Source organism: Aristolochia californica, unplaced genomic scaffold (genome assembly GCF_029961685.1).
Source record: "Aristolochia californica isolate CCGP_79_NKW_82.1479 unplaced genomic scaffold, dmAriCali1.0.hap1 SCAF_6, whole genome shotgun sequence".
In the NCBI taxonomy this organism is placed as follows: domain Eukaryota; kingdom Viridiplantae; phylum Streptophyta; class Magnoliopsida; order Piperales; family Aristolochiaceae; genus Aristolochia; species Aristolochia californica.
Window position 1 is genome coordinate 6,157,834 of NW_027182257.1, and position 17,310 is coordinate 6,175,143.

Here is a 17,310-nt window from a genome sequence, read left to right on the forward strand (position 1 = left end):
TAAAATAATCATAGATAAGGGTAGAACACCTGGGTCGGGGTAGAGACTTTTGTTTATCTTGGAGATCATGTATGGAGATAATGTAGACGATGTAGATAACGACATGTCATGATTTATCCTTAGAGATCATGATCCTCCCTGATCGTGTGGATCATGTACAAGATAAAAATGTGAATTGACGATATGCTTTACAAGATCAAAGTTTGGGGCCGCAAACACTCGGTAAAATGTGGCTTTTGGTGCATACCAAATAAAAGAAAATAGCACAAAATACAAGGAGCTCAGACGCAACAAATCTGCCCAAGGAACAAACCGATTAATTATCTCTGGCCAAAACGTGGATACGTGATCTCTGGACATGATTAAGCAAGAGTAACATTTTGCATGTTACAAAGTAGACAGAAAACAGGCTCAGGCATTGCTTGTAAACAATCACATTCAAATGTAAAATGTGGCTGTTGGTGAGTACCATAGAAAAAGAAAATTACACAAACATAAGGGGCTCAATCAGTTGCCACTCTGCTCATAGAACAAACCAATTGGTTGCTCTTGTAAGAGAGGTCTCAGAAGAAGCATTACTCTTATCTCTGCCTTCCAACAAAGAAAATAAGGTAAACAACTGAATATTCGGTCCCAACATTGTGGTGGTCAGCTCATGCAGTTTTTAAGTGTTGCTGCTCATGTAGGGTTACCACCGCAAAACCAGTTAAATATGAAAAAGATGGGAAATATTACCAGCTGCATCCATGTACAAAATGTTAGTTATGATATGGCCCCACCAGACTTCCACTTGTTTCCTGAAATATCAAGCATATTTTAAAAGGATTAAAAAAGAAAAAGATAATTACTTTCTTTTTCTTCGATCTCCACTGGCCATTCTCATGTCAGACTTTGGAAGAGAGGAACCAGGTGGTGCACCATACTGCATTGGAGAATGCACTGGAGGTGCAGCTGCAGGAAGTGGAGGAGTTGTAGCCGGCACCGGTGCAGGAGGTACCACTGGAACTGGGGGAGCAGAAATGGGCTCAGGAAGCGGACGTGGTAGGATGTGCTTCAAACGGTTATTCCTGTAGTTCTTCCAAAAGAAAAACTGTTGACGATGGGCCAACTCCTAGGCATACAAAAAAAAACACAAAAATTTATTTCCATTGAGAACCAAGACATAACAATCCAAAATATAATAGCAAGCAACAGAAATGACATATACACAAATTGAGTGAACCTCGAACATTATAAATCAAGGTGCAAGCATGAGTAAACTGAGATTCCAGAGGAGGCAGATCAGGTGGGGGTTGGACTCACCCCTTCAATTGGGGAGTCCCTTACTCACACCAAGTCCTGTTACTGGATTCGTGACTACCCGAACCGAATCGGGCAACCTGACCTTTGTTTTCAGGTGCCCGGGTCAGTACCTTGACTCCAGGTTGAAGAAACATGGGTTCAAGAACAAGTTTCAAAGTCTGACCTTGCTGCCTGGATGTGCCATCGCATTGCGAAAATTTGCATTTTGGAGAAGTTCAAGAAAGAATAAGCAATGTGGATACCTGCAATACAGCATGGTAAAAGAAGTCTAAAACAAACAGAAAATCTTAATAACAGGAAACATAAATATCGATACATCTCTGCAGACCAAAATCTGCAGTATAACAATCACTGTTTCAGAAATAGCTTACATTATGAATTTTATGTATTCAGGTTGCTGCCAGTATTGAAGGTATTTCAAGTAACCAATGAAAGCTTCATCTTCAAAATAACGGTTCTGAGCCAAATCTGGAAAGAACAAAAAGGAACAATAAGTAAAAAAAACAACACAACAAATATGAACCTAAGTTGATTATTGTAGGACAAAAGACACTTGACAGTCAAATGAAAAATCAATATATGGAGCAAAAACAACTCCACAGAGTCTTTTTCTCCTGGTTAAAATGTGGAAAAGAAATGCATAGAGAAATGAAGATATTAAAAATGTATGCAGCATCAGCATCTTGAGATATTACTGAGCAATATTACATCAGACATTAAATAATGATGAGCACAAAGTAAAGGCAGGCACCTTAACATATTTCATTCTGCAGTAGCACAACCTTTCTGTAGATACAAGTCCATTGAACATTCTTTCTGGTAACCCATCATTCCCCCAATGTGTTTTGCAACAAGATGTACTACTAATCTAGCAGCTCTTCTTACAGACAATGAATTCGCTCATTAATCAACCAAACAGTACATCCAGATAATTCTGGTTGAACTCAATGTGAAGTTACCCATGTTCTAGTAGTGCATCTCAAATTTTCTTATGATACAATCAGCAGTATTCAGTCTAATCATAAGAAAAAATTTATCCTAGAAACACATTACCCAATTTCTAGAACTTCAAAATACTTCATCAATATCTGAAGATCTAAAGTTGTTGTCATCAAAGTTGGATTGTTGGTTTGTGACCTAAGACCTGTCTCACAATATCAGGTCATTGGTAGATTTCTTTTCATTCATCAATGGCTCAACTTGGGTCAAGGATCAAGTAAAATTTCCACTCCATCAATGGTTCCCACCAATTTCCCTTGCTAGTTTGAGCCACAGTAAGCAATAAAAGAAGACAAGTGAGTCGGTCATATTGAACTTACAGTGGATGTACGTTGGATTAGAAAGGCACTGAACAAACTCCAGTTCAAGCAAAAATCTCTGACGGCCATCGTCTGGGTCCTTGTAGATGTTCTTAGGCCTGCAGCCATAGACAAATCAACAATACGTCACATTAATTGCCTACAGAGGACATACTTTAACATGAAGAATGATACTGAAACGATGCTGGTGGGAACTCTTTCACAAAATCTGGAAGCCATACACCACAACACAATCAAAATACTAAAAGATTCAAAATTGTGAATTTAAAGAACCAAGTAGAGATACTTGCATGGATGGAGATTGACTTGCGTCATCATTTCCTTTGTTGGCATCCATCACCCTCTAACTTTCCCTCAGTGTCGCCAGCTTTCGACTATCTGAGAGCAAAATAATAAACATGAAAAGGCATCAGAAGGAAAGAAGAGGTCCACCGATAGGCTTTGAAGCTCAGATAAATTTTGAACAACCACAAATTCATCCGGAGAAAAAATGCACGCGGCAAGGATGAATCTAGCAACAGATACATGCGCCACAGAACTACTCTGGCCCAAATAATGCACATAAATAACACCAACACCAATATCAAAATAACAAATCTATAAAATGAATAAAATTGCTAAATTTTATGCTGACCGCTACATAAGTTATTAAAGCAATAAAAAATTAGCGCATCTAGGTTACCCTACGTGATAAAAAAAATCTAAAATAACCAGGCATCATAGCTAAATCAGCAAATAAAAGGAAAATAACATAGATAAAATCCTTATATGTACCCAATTCTTCTAGTCTTTTGATCTGAAAAGGTGGCTCAATGTCTGTCCGCCGGACAGCGGCTAGTCTCATGTGGCAAGAGACAAATAAAAAATAAAAAAGATGACTCCTTAAGATTCAGGCGTATTAGAGTTCAAAGAAGTCAAATTTTAGGGTTTGGCGAATGGATGTGGTCGAAGACGAGATAATCACACACAGACTGTCCGAAGGCAGAGCGGTTTTCGTAACTAACAGGGTATCGAGTTTCTTGATTGCTGAGAGAACGTGAAAAGTTGGAGCTCCTCTCTAAACCTACTGTCTGACAGAAACGACAACTCTTTTTGAGTGCTGATCGTAGTCGTCAATGTTGATAGACCCGAGAACCCAGTTTAACCGGGTTAGATAACCCAGTTTTCAGCTACAAGCCAGAAGCTGGCCCAGTATATGGTGTCTTTCTGGACCACCTATGGGTAACGGTGATTAAAGCGAAACCAGTGATATAATCAGTGTGAACTTAGCAGAAAAAAGGACTCACCATTCACCTCTCAACATGCAGAAAAACTGGATTTTTTCCTTTCACCTGTTCCATTTAATGCTACTTTTAGTATTCTCTAGCTACCCGATTACTTTGTTCATTTCTTCATCCGAAGATAATAACTTGTAATCTGAGTATATGAACCCCTATTTATAATAGAGAAAAATAATATAATCCAATTACAGTTAAAGTACCCTTGTTTCAATTACACCTAAAGACTAATACTTAAAGATAGGTCTTAATATAATTAAATAATTTAACATAACTAAAACACTTTTAAACTGAGACTCTTCTGTGAGACCACCTTTTGTAAGATTCTTGTTAGACTCTACTATATTAATTATGGTTTTGAGAGACTTCTTACTGTGAGAGACATGTAAAAGTTTTCCTATCTTCTCTTCAACACTAGAGTTTATAACTTTAGCTTACAATGAACAAGATTTTTAGTCTTCAATTTTCTTTGCCACAAAAAATTTTTCATAGATACAAAAACTTCATCTTTTGTGCTCTCACTTTATTAAATATTTTGGTCACATAAAAATTATTATAACATGTGGAACAAGATTTTTTTTCTTATATTTTCTTCTTCTATTTCTCCCCCTCAAGTTGGGGATAATAAAGGCACAAAGACCCAACTGGGACATAACACAATATGGGAAAAAAAATCACTCCTAGCTATATGAAAAAGCTCCATATACCAGTCAAAATGGTCATAGTCTCAAACACACTCCGCTCAATTTTAAAGGTGGAAAACTAGCCCAACTATAGGGCTTAAAAAAAGAGACTACTCACTTTTTAAGGGTAGCTCAAACACAACCTTTTGGGTAAATAATAAAAGACTTGACTCTACTTGGATGTTGGGGACACTCCTATACTTTCTAGGTAGTGGGTCTAGGCATTGCTTTGAAATGATAAAAACACAAGATGATAAATTGACAAAATACTTGAGGAAAACAACTTTAACCGGAAGGAGGTGACTATGCAACACTCAAACTTCCAAAGTGACCTTTTTTTTTTTTTTTGGAAAACTAAGGGAGACTATAATGGTAATACTAAATAAACTTGACCAAGTATGACTTTTTTCGGGTGATCACATTTTTTTGGAGCTAACCATACAAAAGATATACAACCAAGTAACAAAAACACAAAACTTGAAACAACTTTAATACAAGATATCCTGACATTGTTTGAGATCAAGACAACAATGAGATTCTTCTTCAAGCACCGCCTTTAAAACAAACTCAACAACCTCAAGAAGTGTCATTAAGGAGATCCCCCAGGGAGAGGAGAAATGTGGTTCCAAATGATTATATCATATTTCTCCAAAAACATGAGGATGGTGTCAGATTGACAAAAGATGACCCGATTAAATTCTGTCAAGCTTTGTGCAGTTCTAACTCTCAAAAGTGGATTGATGTCAAGAAGAATAAGATGAAGTCTATGAATGACAATGACATTTGGGATCTCATCGAGTTGCCTATAGGTGCGAAGCCCATTGGTTGTAAATGGATATTTAAAACCAAGAGGGATTCAAATGGCAATATCTAGAGATATAAGGCCCGTCTAATTGCTAAAGGCTTTACTCAAAGGAAAGACATAGACTATAAAGAGACTTTCTCTCTGGTATCTTCGAAAGACTCTTTTAGAACAATAATGGCATTAATGACTCACTTAGATTTAGAGCTACATCAGATGGATGTCAAAACTGTGTTTCTCAATGGAGACATTGACGAAACAATTTATATGGTACAACCAGAAAACTTTCTATCTGGTGATCCAAAGTCTATGGTCTGTAAATTGAAGAAATTCATTTAAGGTCTCAAACAGGTTTCCCCTCAATGGTATCACGAGTTCCATCAAGTCATCACCCTGTATGGTTTTGAGGTGAATGTAGTTGATGACTATGTATATCATAAGTCTAGTAGGAGTAAATATATCTTTCTGATATTATATGTCGATGACATTCTACTCGCTAGTAGCGATATAGGCTTACTGCACGAAACCAAGAAACTTCTGACAAAGAAATTCAAGATGAAAGATTTTGGTGATGTCTCTTTTGTATTAGGTATACAGATACTTAAAGATTGTTCTCAAGGTATCCATAGGTTATCGCAAAAGAGCTATATTGGTAAGGTTTTGAGCAGATTCGGCATGAAAGATAGTAAACCAGGAGACACACCCGCCGCTAAAGGAGACAAGTTTAGTCTCAAATAGTGCCCTAATAATGATCTTGAAAGAAAAGATCCAGAAAATTCCTTATGCATCAGTAGTAGGGAGTCTAATGTACGCTCAAGTTTGTACTCGTCCCGACATAGCATTTATAGTAGGAATATTGGGCAGATATTTGAGTGATTCAGATATGCAACATTGGAAAGCAGCCAAATGCGTTATGCATTATTTGAGGAGAACAAAAGACTACATGCTCACTTATCGAAGATTAGACAGTTTAGAGATCATTGGGTTCTCTGACTCCGAATTTGCTGGATGCCAAGATAGCAAGCGCTCCACATCAGACTACATCTTTATGTTGGATGATGGAGGTATCTCATGGAAGTATACTAAGCAGACTCTCATAGCTTCTTCAACGATGGCTACACACGGAATATGGTTGCAAAAGTTTGTGACTAGGCTGCGAGTGGTAAATGGCATTGACATGCCATTAAAGATTTAATGTGACAATAATTCGGCGGTACTTTATTGCAACAACAACAGGAGTTCAACGAAGTTGAAGTTTATTGACATTAAGTTTCTAGTTGTTAAGGAGAGAGTTCAGGATAGGCAGGTTTTTATAGAACATATAGGGATGGACTCTATGCTAGCAGACCCATTAACCAAGGGCTTAATGCCTAAGGTCATTCATGAGCACACTGCTCATATGGGCGTTATTTTTTAAGATACCTTGGTTTAGGGGGAGTCATTTTTGTACTATATGTTTGCTTTAGACATTGAGTTATTCGAATTTTTTACGTAATAAAATTGATTGCTTATGATTCTATTTTTGAACTTGCTTGTGTTTTTCTATGCGCAATGTTTGGATTGTATTAAGGACTTTGGAAAGATCTCATTAAAGACTAAAGGACCAGTTGGAAATAGGCATATTCGAGATTACATTGCATGTAATTTCTATGATACTCATCCATATTTGATCTATGTCATTGAGGGTATTAGTATGGTGATCATCGTGGTTTAGTCACGACTGTATTATGATGAAAATCGCAGTGGTTCCATTATTAATATATAAGATGGTACCATTATTGATAGTATACAGATGTGCACCTAAAGAATTTGTGATATAATTGTTTCAAGAATGATATGTAACCCAAATGGGAGATTGTTAGGAAACTATGTTTCCTATTCTAATTTGGGCAACATATTTATTATTCAATTATATTAACTATTTAATGGAATTGGCTAAAATTAAGTGATCTAATTTTGTTAAACCCATTAAAGAATATGGGCCATGAATATGGCCTAATTGAGTAGATACCATAAGGAATTATGGGAACCTTATATAAGAAGACATATTATGGTTATGGTCCCCAAGAGACTAAATCACACACAATTTCCCTTTTCCCCATCCAGAAGAGAAACGAAGGTTCCATTGAGGAATACGGAAATTTAATTGAGGAAGATCACAAAACCAATTATTCGTTCGTATCGATTACCGCTAAATTCCACAACAATAGGTGACCCGAATCCTAATATCCTAGCATGATGTAAATTCTAGATTAGAATTTAAAATTATAATTTTCTAACATGTAATCCCAACTCTCCCGATCAAATGTTTTTTCTAGGTAAATCTGATCTATTTTCCAGTTCTGCACAAAAGAAAAATCCGCACAACGACAGGATATGTAATCTAAAAATGGCTTTCTGTCATGTCGTCACCATTATCCAATAAGTTTTGCAGATGATTTAGACTCATATGAACAGTCGAGAATAACGGCTTACCACCAATAGTCTCTAAGTTTTCAACGCAAAAAGAATAAACCAAAACAAAACAAGGCTTTTATGCCGAGAGACGGAAAGATCTTTGAACCAATTATTACATCACAGGAATGGTGCATACACCAAACAAGATAAAACGTTCAAACGGAATGAAATGACGACGAATAGACACCGGCCATGAAAATGTTCCTTCCCAGTGGGATCTAGTTTGCCGCAACGATCTTTGAAATGGTTTTCTTGTCGGTCTTAAACGCTTTTGCCAACACCTCAGCGTCTATTCCACTTCCAAAGAGATTAGTAGGCAAAGATATTGTCCCAGCACTCGCACCTCCGAACATGCCAATTGCTAACGCAGGGTTCTCACCGTCGGTGTTCAGCTGGTAATGAACAAGGCCCTTGGGGAAGATGAAGAGATCGGGAGCTCGAAGGGTTTGCACGAAGAGCTTGTTTGAGGAGTCGATGAGCCCGACTTCCAGAGTACCTTGCAACACCATTAAAAGCTCAGACGCTCTGGGATGACTGTGGGGAGGATTGATGCCAGCAGGAGGGTAGAGTAGAGTAGCCACTGAGACACCCTGCCCATCAAGAGCTGGGAACTCCTTTTTGGTTGCTTTGGTTATAAGGACTGTAGCTTTTCCCGTCAAATTAGCTTTCCTGAGATTTCTGAACCCGGTGAAAGTAAAGAAGCTCCTGGTTATATCGGCCGGGTTGAGCGAAGGAGGGACGAGGAAATCCGAGAGAATGTCAGGGTCACCGGCATGCACAACAACTGAGGTTGCCATGAACGTGGCTGCCAAAAGAAGCGGGCAGAGATTGCAGGTCCTCCTTTCCATTGTGTCTGTCAGTGAAGCTGGGGATGGAAGCAAAGAGAGTTGAGTAATAAACTCTTAATCCTGCTCAAACACCTGTGTATGCAGAATATATAGAAGAAACATTCCGGCTCATCATTTGGCCGGCCGGCTTTGACAAAACAAAATAAAAAATCGATAGAAATGCGATTTCATTGTCGCCTAATCGATTGCTACTAAGGAAGATCGTCTTTTTTTGTTATGGCGTATGCGATGAAATGCGATTTGTCTATCAATTTACAACTGTAAAGGAAGGTATACCTTGAGATTGTCATCGCCTCTGCTACGAACTGCGATTTTTCTTTTTCCTCGCGTCTCAACATAAGACTAAATCAAGGTCGTTTATTCATGAATTGTCATAATTTAGTCTCATACTCAGACACGGCTGAGAAACCCATGCATTAAAAATGAAAGTGCTTTACGTTGTCTAAGAAGGAATGCATATACGTTAGGGAAAACACACTTGGATTAGTTTTGTACAGTTTGATGTGGCTAAATAGTAGGGAATGTGAAAATCTAAGGCCATCCATAATTACAATTCACAAGAAGGAACTAAAGATATATCCTTTGCATTCATGACACATCCATGTAATAAATCTGAGATCGAATTGATCGGTAGAACCGAGTACAACATCCACTACAAGAAAATGGACTTTTGCCTACAAAATTTTCGCTTGAGGAAATCCAAAAATCACTTGGATAAATTCTCCCTGTGAAAAATTCACTAGCGTATTTCCACTGGTAGAATTTCTACCAACGAATTTGAAATTTGTTAGCATAGAGTTTAAACCTCTACCAGCAAATTTTAAAATTCCTTGTCGATTCTTTGCTAGCGAATTTGGAAATTTAGTGACATAGATGATTGGGTCAATTAAAACCTAAGATATAACAATAAATTGATTATTAAATAAAGATAATAATTAATTTTCTTTACTATGGTATTAACCATAGAAGATTTATACATATAATATTTACTATTGTTGTCTATAACATACTTTATGAGTAATGTATTTATAAATGATATTAAATTAAAAAAAATCATTATTATCAATTAAATTTTAATTTCATTTCAACTAAATTTATTCAAAAAACTAGTAGTTAATATTGTTTACCATAGATATTAGTTAATTGAACTTAATGGCAGTTAACAAAGTTTATTCTAAAACAAGTGTTAACTAAATAAAGTTTAGTAAATTCATATTAATAGAATAAATTATTCAATTCAATAATGTAAATGATAATTATTTTTTAAATTATATTTTAATTTTAAAATTTTAATTTATACATATTATTTCATTTCAATTTCAATAAATTTATACATTTTCCAAGTTACATAATTTTTAACTTGGTAATAAATTTTATAATTCTACCACCAATTAATTATGTTTACTTTAGAGATCAAATTTGGTAATTTTTCTTGTAATTATGTTGATATAAAATCAATGTATGTGTATCTTATTTATTAATTTACTTTTCTCATTTTTATTTTTATTTTATATACAACAAATTAAAATTTTATCAAAATTCTTACAATATAAATATAAGTGAATTAATTTACTATATCAAATATATATTTAATCTATTTATATAAAAAAATTTGATGTAAGAAAGCAAAGATAAAAATGTTATAAATTTATTTTAAACTAGCAGTGCCTTTCCCAATTAATTTAATTTTTTTTTGAAAAATAGAACTTTCCCAATAAAATTTTAAATGTACCAAAAAATTGTTTTAGTAAGCATAAACCTTTTCACTTTTCCTAGCAAATTTAAATTCACCAGAAAAAGTGTTTTCAACAAATGGAAAATTATTTGAGGAATTTTAAAATTCATTGGCAGAAATTCATCTTTGCTACGCAATTTATAATTCGATGGAAAAGGTTTGATTTTCCCAGGGAATTATGAAATTTTCTAAGAGAAGCATTTTCACCAACAAATTGAAATCCACAGGTAGAAATATTTGTTTACAAAAAATCATTTTTCTTATAATGTGGACCTAGTCCCTCTCCAAATTGGTTAAAGCCCAATTGATTAGGTCGAATTAGTGTATTCAATTAGTGATTTGGCTAACTTGACTCGGTTAGTAGGGACATAGAAAGAAGTGAGGGGTGACCTAGCTCTTTCAGAACTTATGAGAAAGGAGCAGGAGGGACAAGCCTAGCTCTTGGGTATAAGGTTATGTCAATTGACTTTTGCATAGGAGAGTCTCACCCTTAACCCTGATTGGGAATGTTGTGTAAAAATTATGAAGAAGTACTTGGGCTTTGAAAATACTTGGTTTTTAAATAAAATCTTGTGTGTGTCTGTGTGTGTATCTTTGTGTGCTCAGAATGTTACTTCACTCTCAAGGAGCCCTTGCTCTAGTTCAATTACAACACCTGCCCAAACACCTTGAAAATCATGGCTAGCAACTTTAAGTATAGGCACTTAAACCACGAAAGGGATTTAAAAAAATACAACTAGTCAAACTAATATGATTGACCTAAGAACAAGGATTACTTGATTTACAATCAAGCTTATAGATGCCTCTTAATAAGTAGATATCAAATTGAAGAGCAATAATATAGTTATACCAAGTTTCTAGGTGAAACGATCAAATAATTAGCATCACTAGAATAGATATCAAAGTAAATTCACATAATGCTAAATATATAGAAGTTTTGAATTTGGACAAGAATAGTTCAAATAGTAAGGATAATCAAAACTTTTGTCATTTTGAAAAGTATTTAGTAGATGTAAAAATAAATACAGGAATATTTAGCTCTTTGAGACTAAATCTTAACTTGGAGACTCCATTGTAAGATTTCAAAATCCAAGCACTTAGAAACAATGACAAGGGAGCTTTGAAAAATCTGTTTATGGAGTTGTTGTTTAGGCTAGAATAGACTTGCTATTTATGGGACAAAATCTTAGTTAAAAATAAACTAATTGTCACGAAATATTAAGCATATTTTTGGCTCTTGTAAAAAATTAGTGAAAATAATCCAAAAACTAAAAAAAATATTTATTAAATCTTAATTGTGTTTTTTATTATTTTGGTAGGTCACTTTCACAAATTGAAGAACTACAACCAAAGTCGTGGCCTCTAAAAAGTCTTTGATTTCCAAATATGTAGTTTGGAGTCTAATCCTTTGTCGGGGTTTGAATCCTTTCTGCTCCAACGACTCTTTTAGGGTTGAATATTTTGTCTGACTCGAATCCTTTATTTTTTGCTTCCTATAGGAGACTCTTTTTTTGTAGGGTTCGAATCCTCCATGTTCTTTATCTTCAACTTGGGTAGAATCCTCTTGATATAACTGATTCCTATATTTTTCTCTTTCTTATAAGGGTTGACTCAAATAATTCTAAACTTGTTGTTTCTCGTGTTCGACACCTTATTCCTTGTTGCTTGTTGTATGGGGTCGACTCCTTCCCTATTCAACATGGATCCAATTTGAATTTTTTCTTCTTTGGACATGATTCTTTGCTTCTATGTTTGAATGGATGCACATATACTCAAACTCCATGTGCATGTGCTCGACTATTTTTCTTTTGTAGAAATATCTGTAATGATTTTTTCAAATTATTTTTTCATCCCTTGCATTAGTGGTCGACTCTTATAGTGTGTGGTCGACTCCTTTTGCTTCTTGAAGTGGCAATTATTGAAATTTTGAATTTGATTGGTTTCTTCATGCATATGTGCTTGACTCATATAATATTGAGTCGACTCATTTTGTTAAGTTGTGGACCCTAATCAACGCTTTATGCTGAGTCTGTACGTAGATCGACCTTTGTGGTAAAATCGTCGTGGGGGCTTGGAAGGTTGGAGGGTAGCCCCCAAAAGGTCCACAGTATATTGATTGTTGTTTCATTAAGGGCACTTAGGGGATTTCATACTTGTAATCCGATTGCACTAGTTTTTTCTTTATATTTGGGGGCGCCGTTGTTAGGGTTTTATCACCCGAAGTAAGATCATCATTTGTAGTTGAGAGAGGTTAGAGAAAAAAACTACATGTAAGTGTGTGCGATTTTCTCTTGTAAACTATTTCATCTTCATAGTGGATTACTGCAGCAGAGGAAGACAGGACATAGTCTCACCTTGATGTGAACATGTATAAATCTTGTTATTTTTTCGTGTTTGTTTTTCCTTCTTATGCGATTATTATTATTGCTCTCGTTAGTTTAGAATTAGGGCATCTAATTCCTAACACCTTTTTCAAATTTAGCTGAGAAATTGTTAAAAGACGTCCACAAGTGTGAGGGTGGCATGGCTAGTAAATAAGGAGAACTTCCATAGAGATGGTATAAAAGTGTAATTGTGCAAGTTGGTGTATGTCCTCTTATGGTTTTTTCTTTTTGAAGTGTTGAAGAGAAGATATGGAAGGCTCTTACAAGACTCTATGGATTTATCTCATGGAGAAAAAAAGTGACAACATATTGGGAGAAAACAAGAGGAAGAAAGTGGTTATGGACTTATTGTCCTAACCTTTCCACTGAAGCTCAATTTATAGATTAATGAAACTATAATATTATAATTATGCCCCTGGAACTTAACCTAATTACTTCAATGTCATCACTTATAGGAACTCTTTATTTACCATCCTACCATCATTGTATGGGCCTGTGGGCCTTATCCTTGGTATGTGGACCTTCCTTGCTCTTTCATATCTTCTCTTCAACATGAAACATGTAGCCCTAAGGGCATTGTAGTCATTATAAACACCTTCCCACAAGTATAAATACAACCTTAAGGCATGTGGTAAAGCATTCAACCCTCTTCTTCTTTGCTCAAATTTGTTTTTATAGCTCTCTTTTTCTCCTCTTTCACTCCCTTGGTTTCTTCTCTTTTCTCTCCCAAGAGCTTGAGTTCCTCTCTTCTCTCCTTCACTTGAGGTCTTTTGTATTTGTGTTAGCCCTAGAAATCAACACAATATCAGAGCTAGCAAGTTTAGTCAAGCTATGCACCGATTCGGGTTCACAATGTCCTATGTGGACCATTCCATATTTGTCTAATGTTGGAAGATGGGCCTAAACCTACAAATATTCCATATTTGTCCAAGAGCTTGAGTTCCTCTCTTTCTCTCCTTCCCTTTTTCTCCATGTGCTAAATTCATGGAATCCTGAAAATCAACATTGTATCAGAACATTGATTTTTAGGACTCAGCTATGATTTCTTTTTAGAATTCTAATATTTTTTTATATTTTAATTTTTACCAGCTTCTCTATTATTCATCCCAAATTAGCTATTGTACTTCCTTTAAAGTTAGTACTTTGACTAAAGAAACGTCTTTGCTACTCCATGTTCTTTCTCTCTTCTACATTTTCTATTTCACCTTCCGTCTGCCCCCTTAATAGAGTTGTCGAGATGAAGCACTCGATCTCTTTTTGTTTCTTAACCGCAAAGACCTTGGCGCCAAAGGCCTTGACAAATTTGACAGCAACGTGGCCAACGCCACCAAGACCTACATGAAGGCCAAACTCGGAGGGGCCAAAGTATTTGAGCGGGTTGTACACAATTATACTGGTGGAGAGAAGCAGTGTGGTAGCTTCTAGGGGCACATCTTTGGGAACTTGAACGACGAAGTGCTCGTTGACTGTACACGCATTACAATCCAAGCTACCTATATCAAATATTGTATCACCAATTCAAGCAAGGATAGCCAAATAATATCCCTTAACCTAGAATGTACAAATATTATAGTCCAAGTTACGTATATCAAGGGGGGGGTTAGTCCACAATGAACTTGAAAATAAGTGAACAATTCAATTCATCTTAAATGAATTGATTCAACTTCAACTCATTCTTGGGTGTTAGTGTAGACAAGTTCAAATGCACCGGAAAACAAATTCCAGTGTTAGTGTCCCCAAAGGAAAAATATGATATAAACAAGAGAATGAGTAACCTTTTATAATATACTTAAATAGAACATATACCTGAACATATACCTAAACAGATAATTAACCAAAATAAACATGGTTACTATACTTATAAGTGATTTAACGTGTTGTATTAAAATATATTAATATCCTAATTAATAAAAAACTATATTATATTTACTCATGATTATAGTTTATTATAAATTAAAACAATAATTACATGTGACTAAAAAAATATTAAAAATTAATAAAAAAGTAAAAAATAACATAAGAAAATATAATAAATAAATAAATTATTTTTTAATAACATAAGATATATTTTAACATTAAAACTCTCTATTTTAATAAAAATAAAAAATACATAATAAATAAATAAATAAATATATTAATTTATCAATAACATAATATATATTTTTACGTATTATTAATTAATAATATATTGACACAAAATGTAAAACCAGTGGTTTAATTAATTATATAAATTGGATAATTAAACCAATTAATGATTACAATTTATTATAAATTAATATATTAATTAAGTGTGACTAGAATAAATTATTTAAAATAAATAAAAAAGTTAAAAATAACATAAGCGAATATAATAAATAAATAAATTATTTGGTAATAACATAAGATATATTTTAACATTAAAAATCACTATTTTAATACAATATAAAAAAATACATAATAAATAAATAAATATATTAATTTATCAATAACATAATATATATATTTTTACGTATTATTAATTAATAATTTATTAACACAAAATCTAAATCTAGTGATTTAATTAAGTATACTAATTGATAATTAAACTAATTAATGATTAAAGTTTATTATAAATTAATATACTAATTACGTGTGCCTAGAATAAATTTTTAAAAAGTGAAAAAAAGTAAAAAATAACAAGTCGTCGTCGTCGTCGAGTCTTGCCACATTCCTCTTTCGGATTTCCCAGGCGGCTTCGAGACCTTCAAAATTGCGACGAAATTATGTTATGACTGAAGATTGACCTCACAACAACCAATGTCGCTTCGTTGCTCTTCGTCGATGAGGTTCCTGTCCCAATCCATTATCCGAAGCATCATAGACTCGGTAAGAACCCTAAAATCCTGCGAAGCGCTGATGTCGATGGCAGAAACCTTACGCATTGCACAACGGGAGAGACATGGAGAGGAGATGCGTAGAACAGAAGAAGAAGATGGGCCGAAAAAACTCGAGCAATGACGAGAAAAAGCAGAGAGCGAAAATGAGAGAAAGAATAGAGAGCGAAGACGAGAGGAAGAAGATGGGGTGAAAAAATCATTGGGAGACGAAGGCCGAGTGAGAGGGAGAGGAGAAAGGGAAATGATGAGAATTTTTTCCTTTCGGGGGGGGAGGGAAAAGCAACGCATCTTGTGCTTCAAGTGGTTGATTCGGAAAATTAGACTGAATCCAAATTCCTCGATTTTTGCCTGAGAGAATGAATTGACGTGATTCACTTGAAGTGTAATTTATTCTATATTAACCCCTTAATCTAATGAACTAAATAATGCGAAAATAACTCATCTCACCTCATTTTGGACTAACCCCCTCCCCCCCCAAAATATTGTATCACCAATCAAATAAAGGATAACCAATCACTATCCCATAACCTAGAATGTACAAACATTACAATCCAAGTTACCTATATCAAATATCGTATCACCAATCAGAGAAAGGATGGCCAATTACTATCCCATAACCTAGAATGTACAAGCATTACAATCCAAGTTACCTATATCAAATATCGTATCATCAATAAGAGAGGATAGCCAATCACTATCCCATAACCTAATTACACAAAAACCAAAGTTCATCTTGTTAAGCTTCACTAAGGGGGGGGTTAGTCCACAATGAATTTGAAAAACTTGAAGGTGGGGTTGCCCTGAAGTTCAATTCCTCCATCAATGACAACCACGCCAAATATCAATCAACCCAATATGGAATATAGTTTAATTGTTCCATCTTGTGTTGAAAATATTAATTAAGATATTTAATAACTTATTTCTCCACCACTTTCTTATATTATCTCGTGATAATTTAAAAGGATATATTTATGCTTTATCTTACACTTTGTCACAAGTGTCAAAACTCTCTCTCTCTCTCTCTCTCTCTCTCTCTCTCTCTATTTTCCATGAGATAGCATGGCTGGTTATCTCTATATTCAACATATTCAACCTCCAAATAAATGATCAACACCACACTAAGTAGGTAGCTGTGCCGTTGAGGCGACATTCATGTCCTAGAAATTGTGGCAATGGTGCGAGGAATTAACAACGAGAGAGCTCCCCAGTATGGTGTTACAAGAGGTTATAGTCCCGGTTGCAATGTACAAGACCACTTCTAGTATACAAACCCACTAGTTGCTATGTACACAGGGCCCTCTCGTGTGTCAAATTCTTGTAGATAATTAAAGTAATAAGTTAAAATTTATCTATAAATACTTTAAAATAAATAATAAAATAATTTATTTAAAAATAATAAAAACTAATGATAAAACAAAAAGAAAAGGAATGAGACAGAAGAAAGGAGGAAGGAGGGAGATAGAATAAAGGAAAAGATGGAATAAAAAGTGAATTTCGCTCTAATTTTGTGCGTGCATTGACACAAATATTATTTTATTATTTAAACCAGTAAAATTTGATTATGCTGAGATAACATTAGCCGAATTATCCAGCAGCTTCTAACAAATTGAAGTGCTTTTACTCTGCCAGCGTTGCAATCGACTGCTCA

The 17,310-nt window shown here is 34.8% G+C and overlaps 2 protein-coding genes across 2 annotated transcripts; both read right to left on the reverse strand.

Annotated features, from left to right (window-relative positions):
* Nucleotides 1–312: 312 nt before the first annotated feature.
* LOC137934865 (mediator of RNA polymerase II transcription subunit 31-like) lies at nucleotides 313–3,685 on the reverse strand. Its single transcript, XM_068779419.1, has 7 exons — nucleotides 3,396–3,685; nucleotides 2,912–2,999; nucleotides 2,622–2,719; nucleotides 1,674–1,770; nucleotides 1,466–1,544; nucleotides 849–1,111; nucleotides 313–738 (listed from the first exon to the last, which is right to left on the reverse strand). The coding sequence occupies exons 2-7, from the start codon at nucleotides 2,956–2,958 to the stop codon at nucleotides 732–734; spliced, it is 591 nt and encodes a 196-aa protein (XP_068635520.1). The 5' UTR covers nucleotides 2,959–2,999; nucleotides 3,396–3,685; the 3' UTR covers nucleotides 313–731.
* Nucleotides 3,686–8,058: 4,373 nt separating this feature from the next.
* LOC137935213 (germin-like protein 9-3) lies at nucleotides 8,059–8,688 on the reverse strand. Its single transcript, XM_068779906.1, has one exon. It carries the CDS (start codon nucleotides 8,686–8,688, stop codon nucleotides 8,059–8,061), a length of 630 nt encoding a protein of 209 aa, XP_068636007.1.
* Nucleotides 8,689–17,310: the final 8,622 nt, after the last annotated feature.

What these genes read in the sequence shown, in the direction of transcription:
- LOC137934865 (XM_068779419.1), bottom strand. Translation starts at nt 2,958, where the DNA reads ATGGATGCCAACAAAGGAAATGATGACGCAAGTCAATCTCCATCCAT. An exon ending in GAATACATAAAATTCATAAT is followed by an intron (nt 1,545 to 1,673) that starts GTAAGCTATTTC and finishes GCTGTATTGCAG; the next exon opens with GTATCCACATTGCTTATTCT. An exon ending in TGGCACATCCAGGCAGCAAG is followed by an intron (nt 1,112 to 1,465) that starts GTCAGACTTTGA and finishes TTGTATGCCTAG; the next exon opens with GAGTTGGCCCATCGTCAACA.
- LOC137935213 (XM_068779906.1), bottom strand. Translation starts at nt 8,688, where the DNA reads ATGGAAAGGAGGACCTGCAATCTCTGCCCGCTTCTTTTGGCAGCCACG.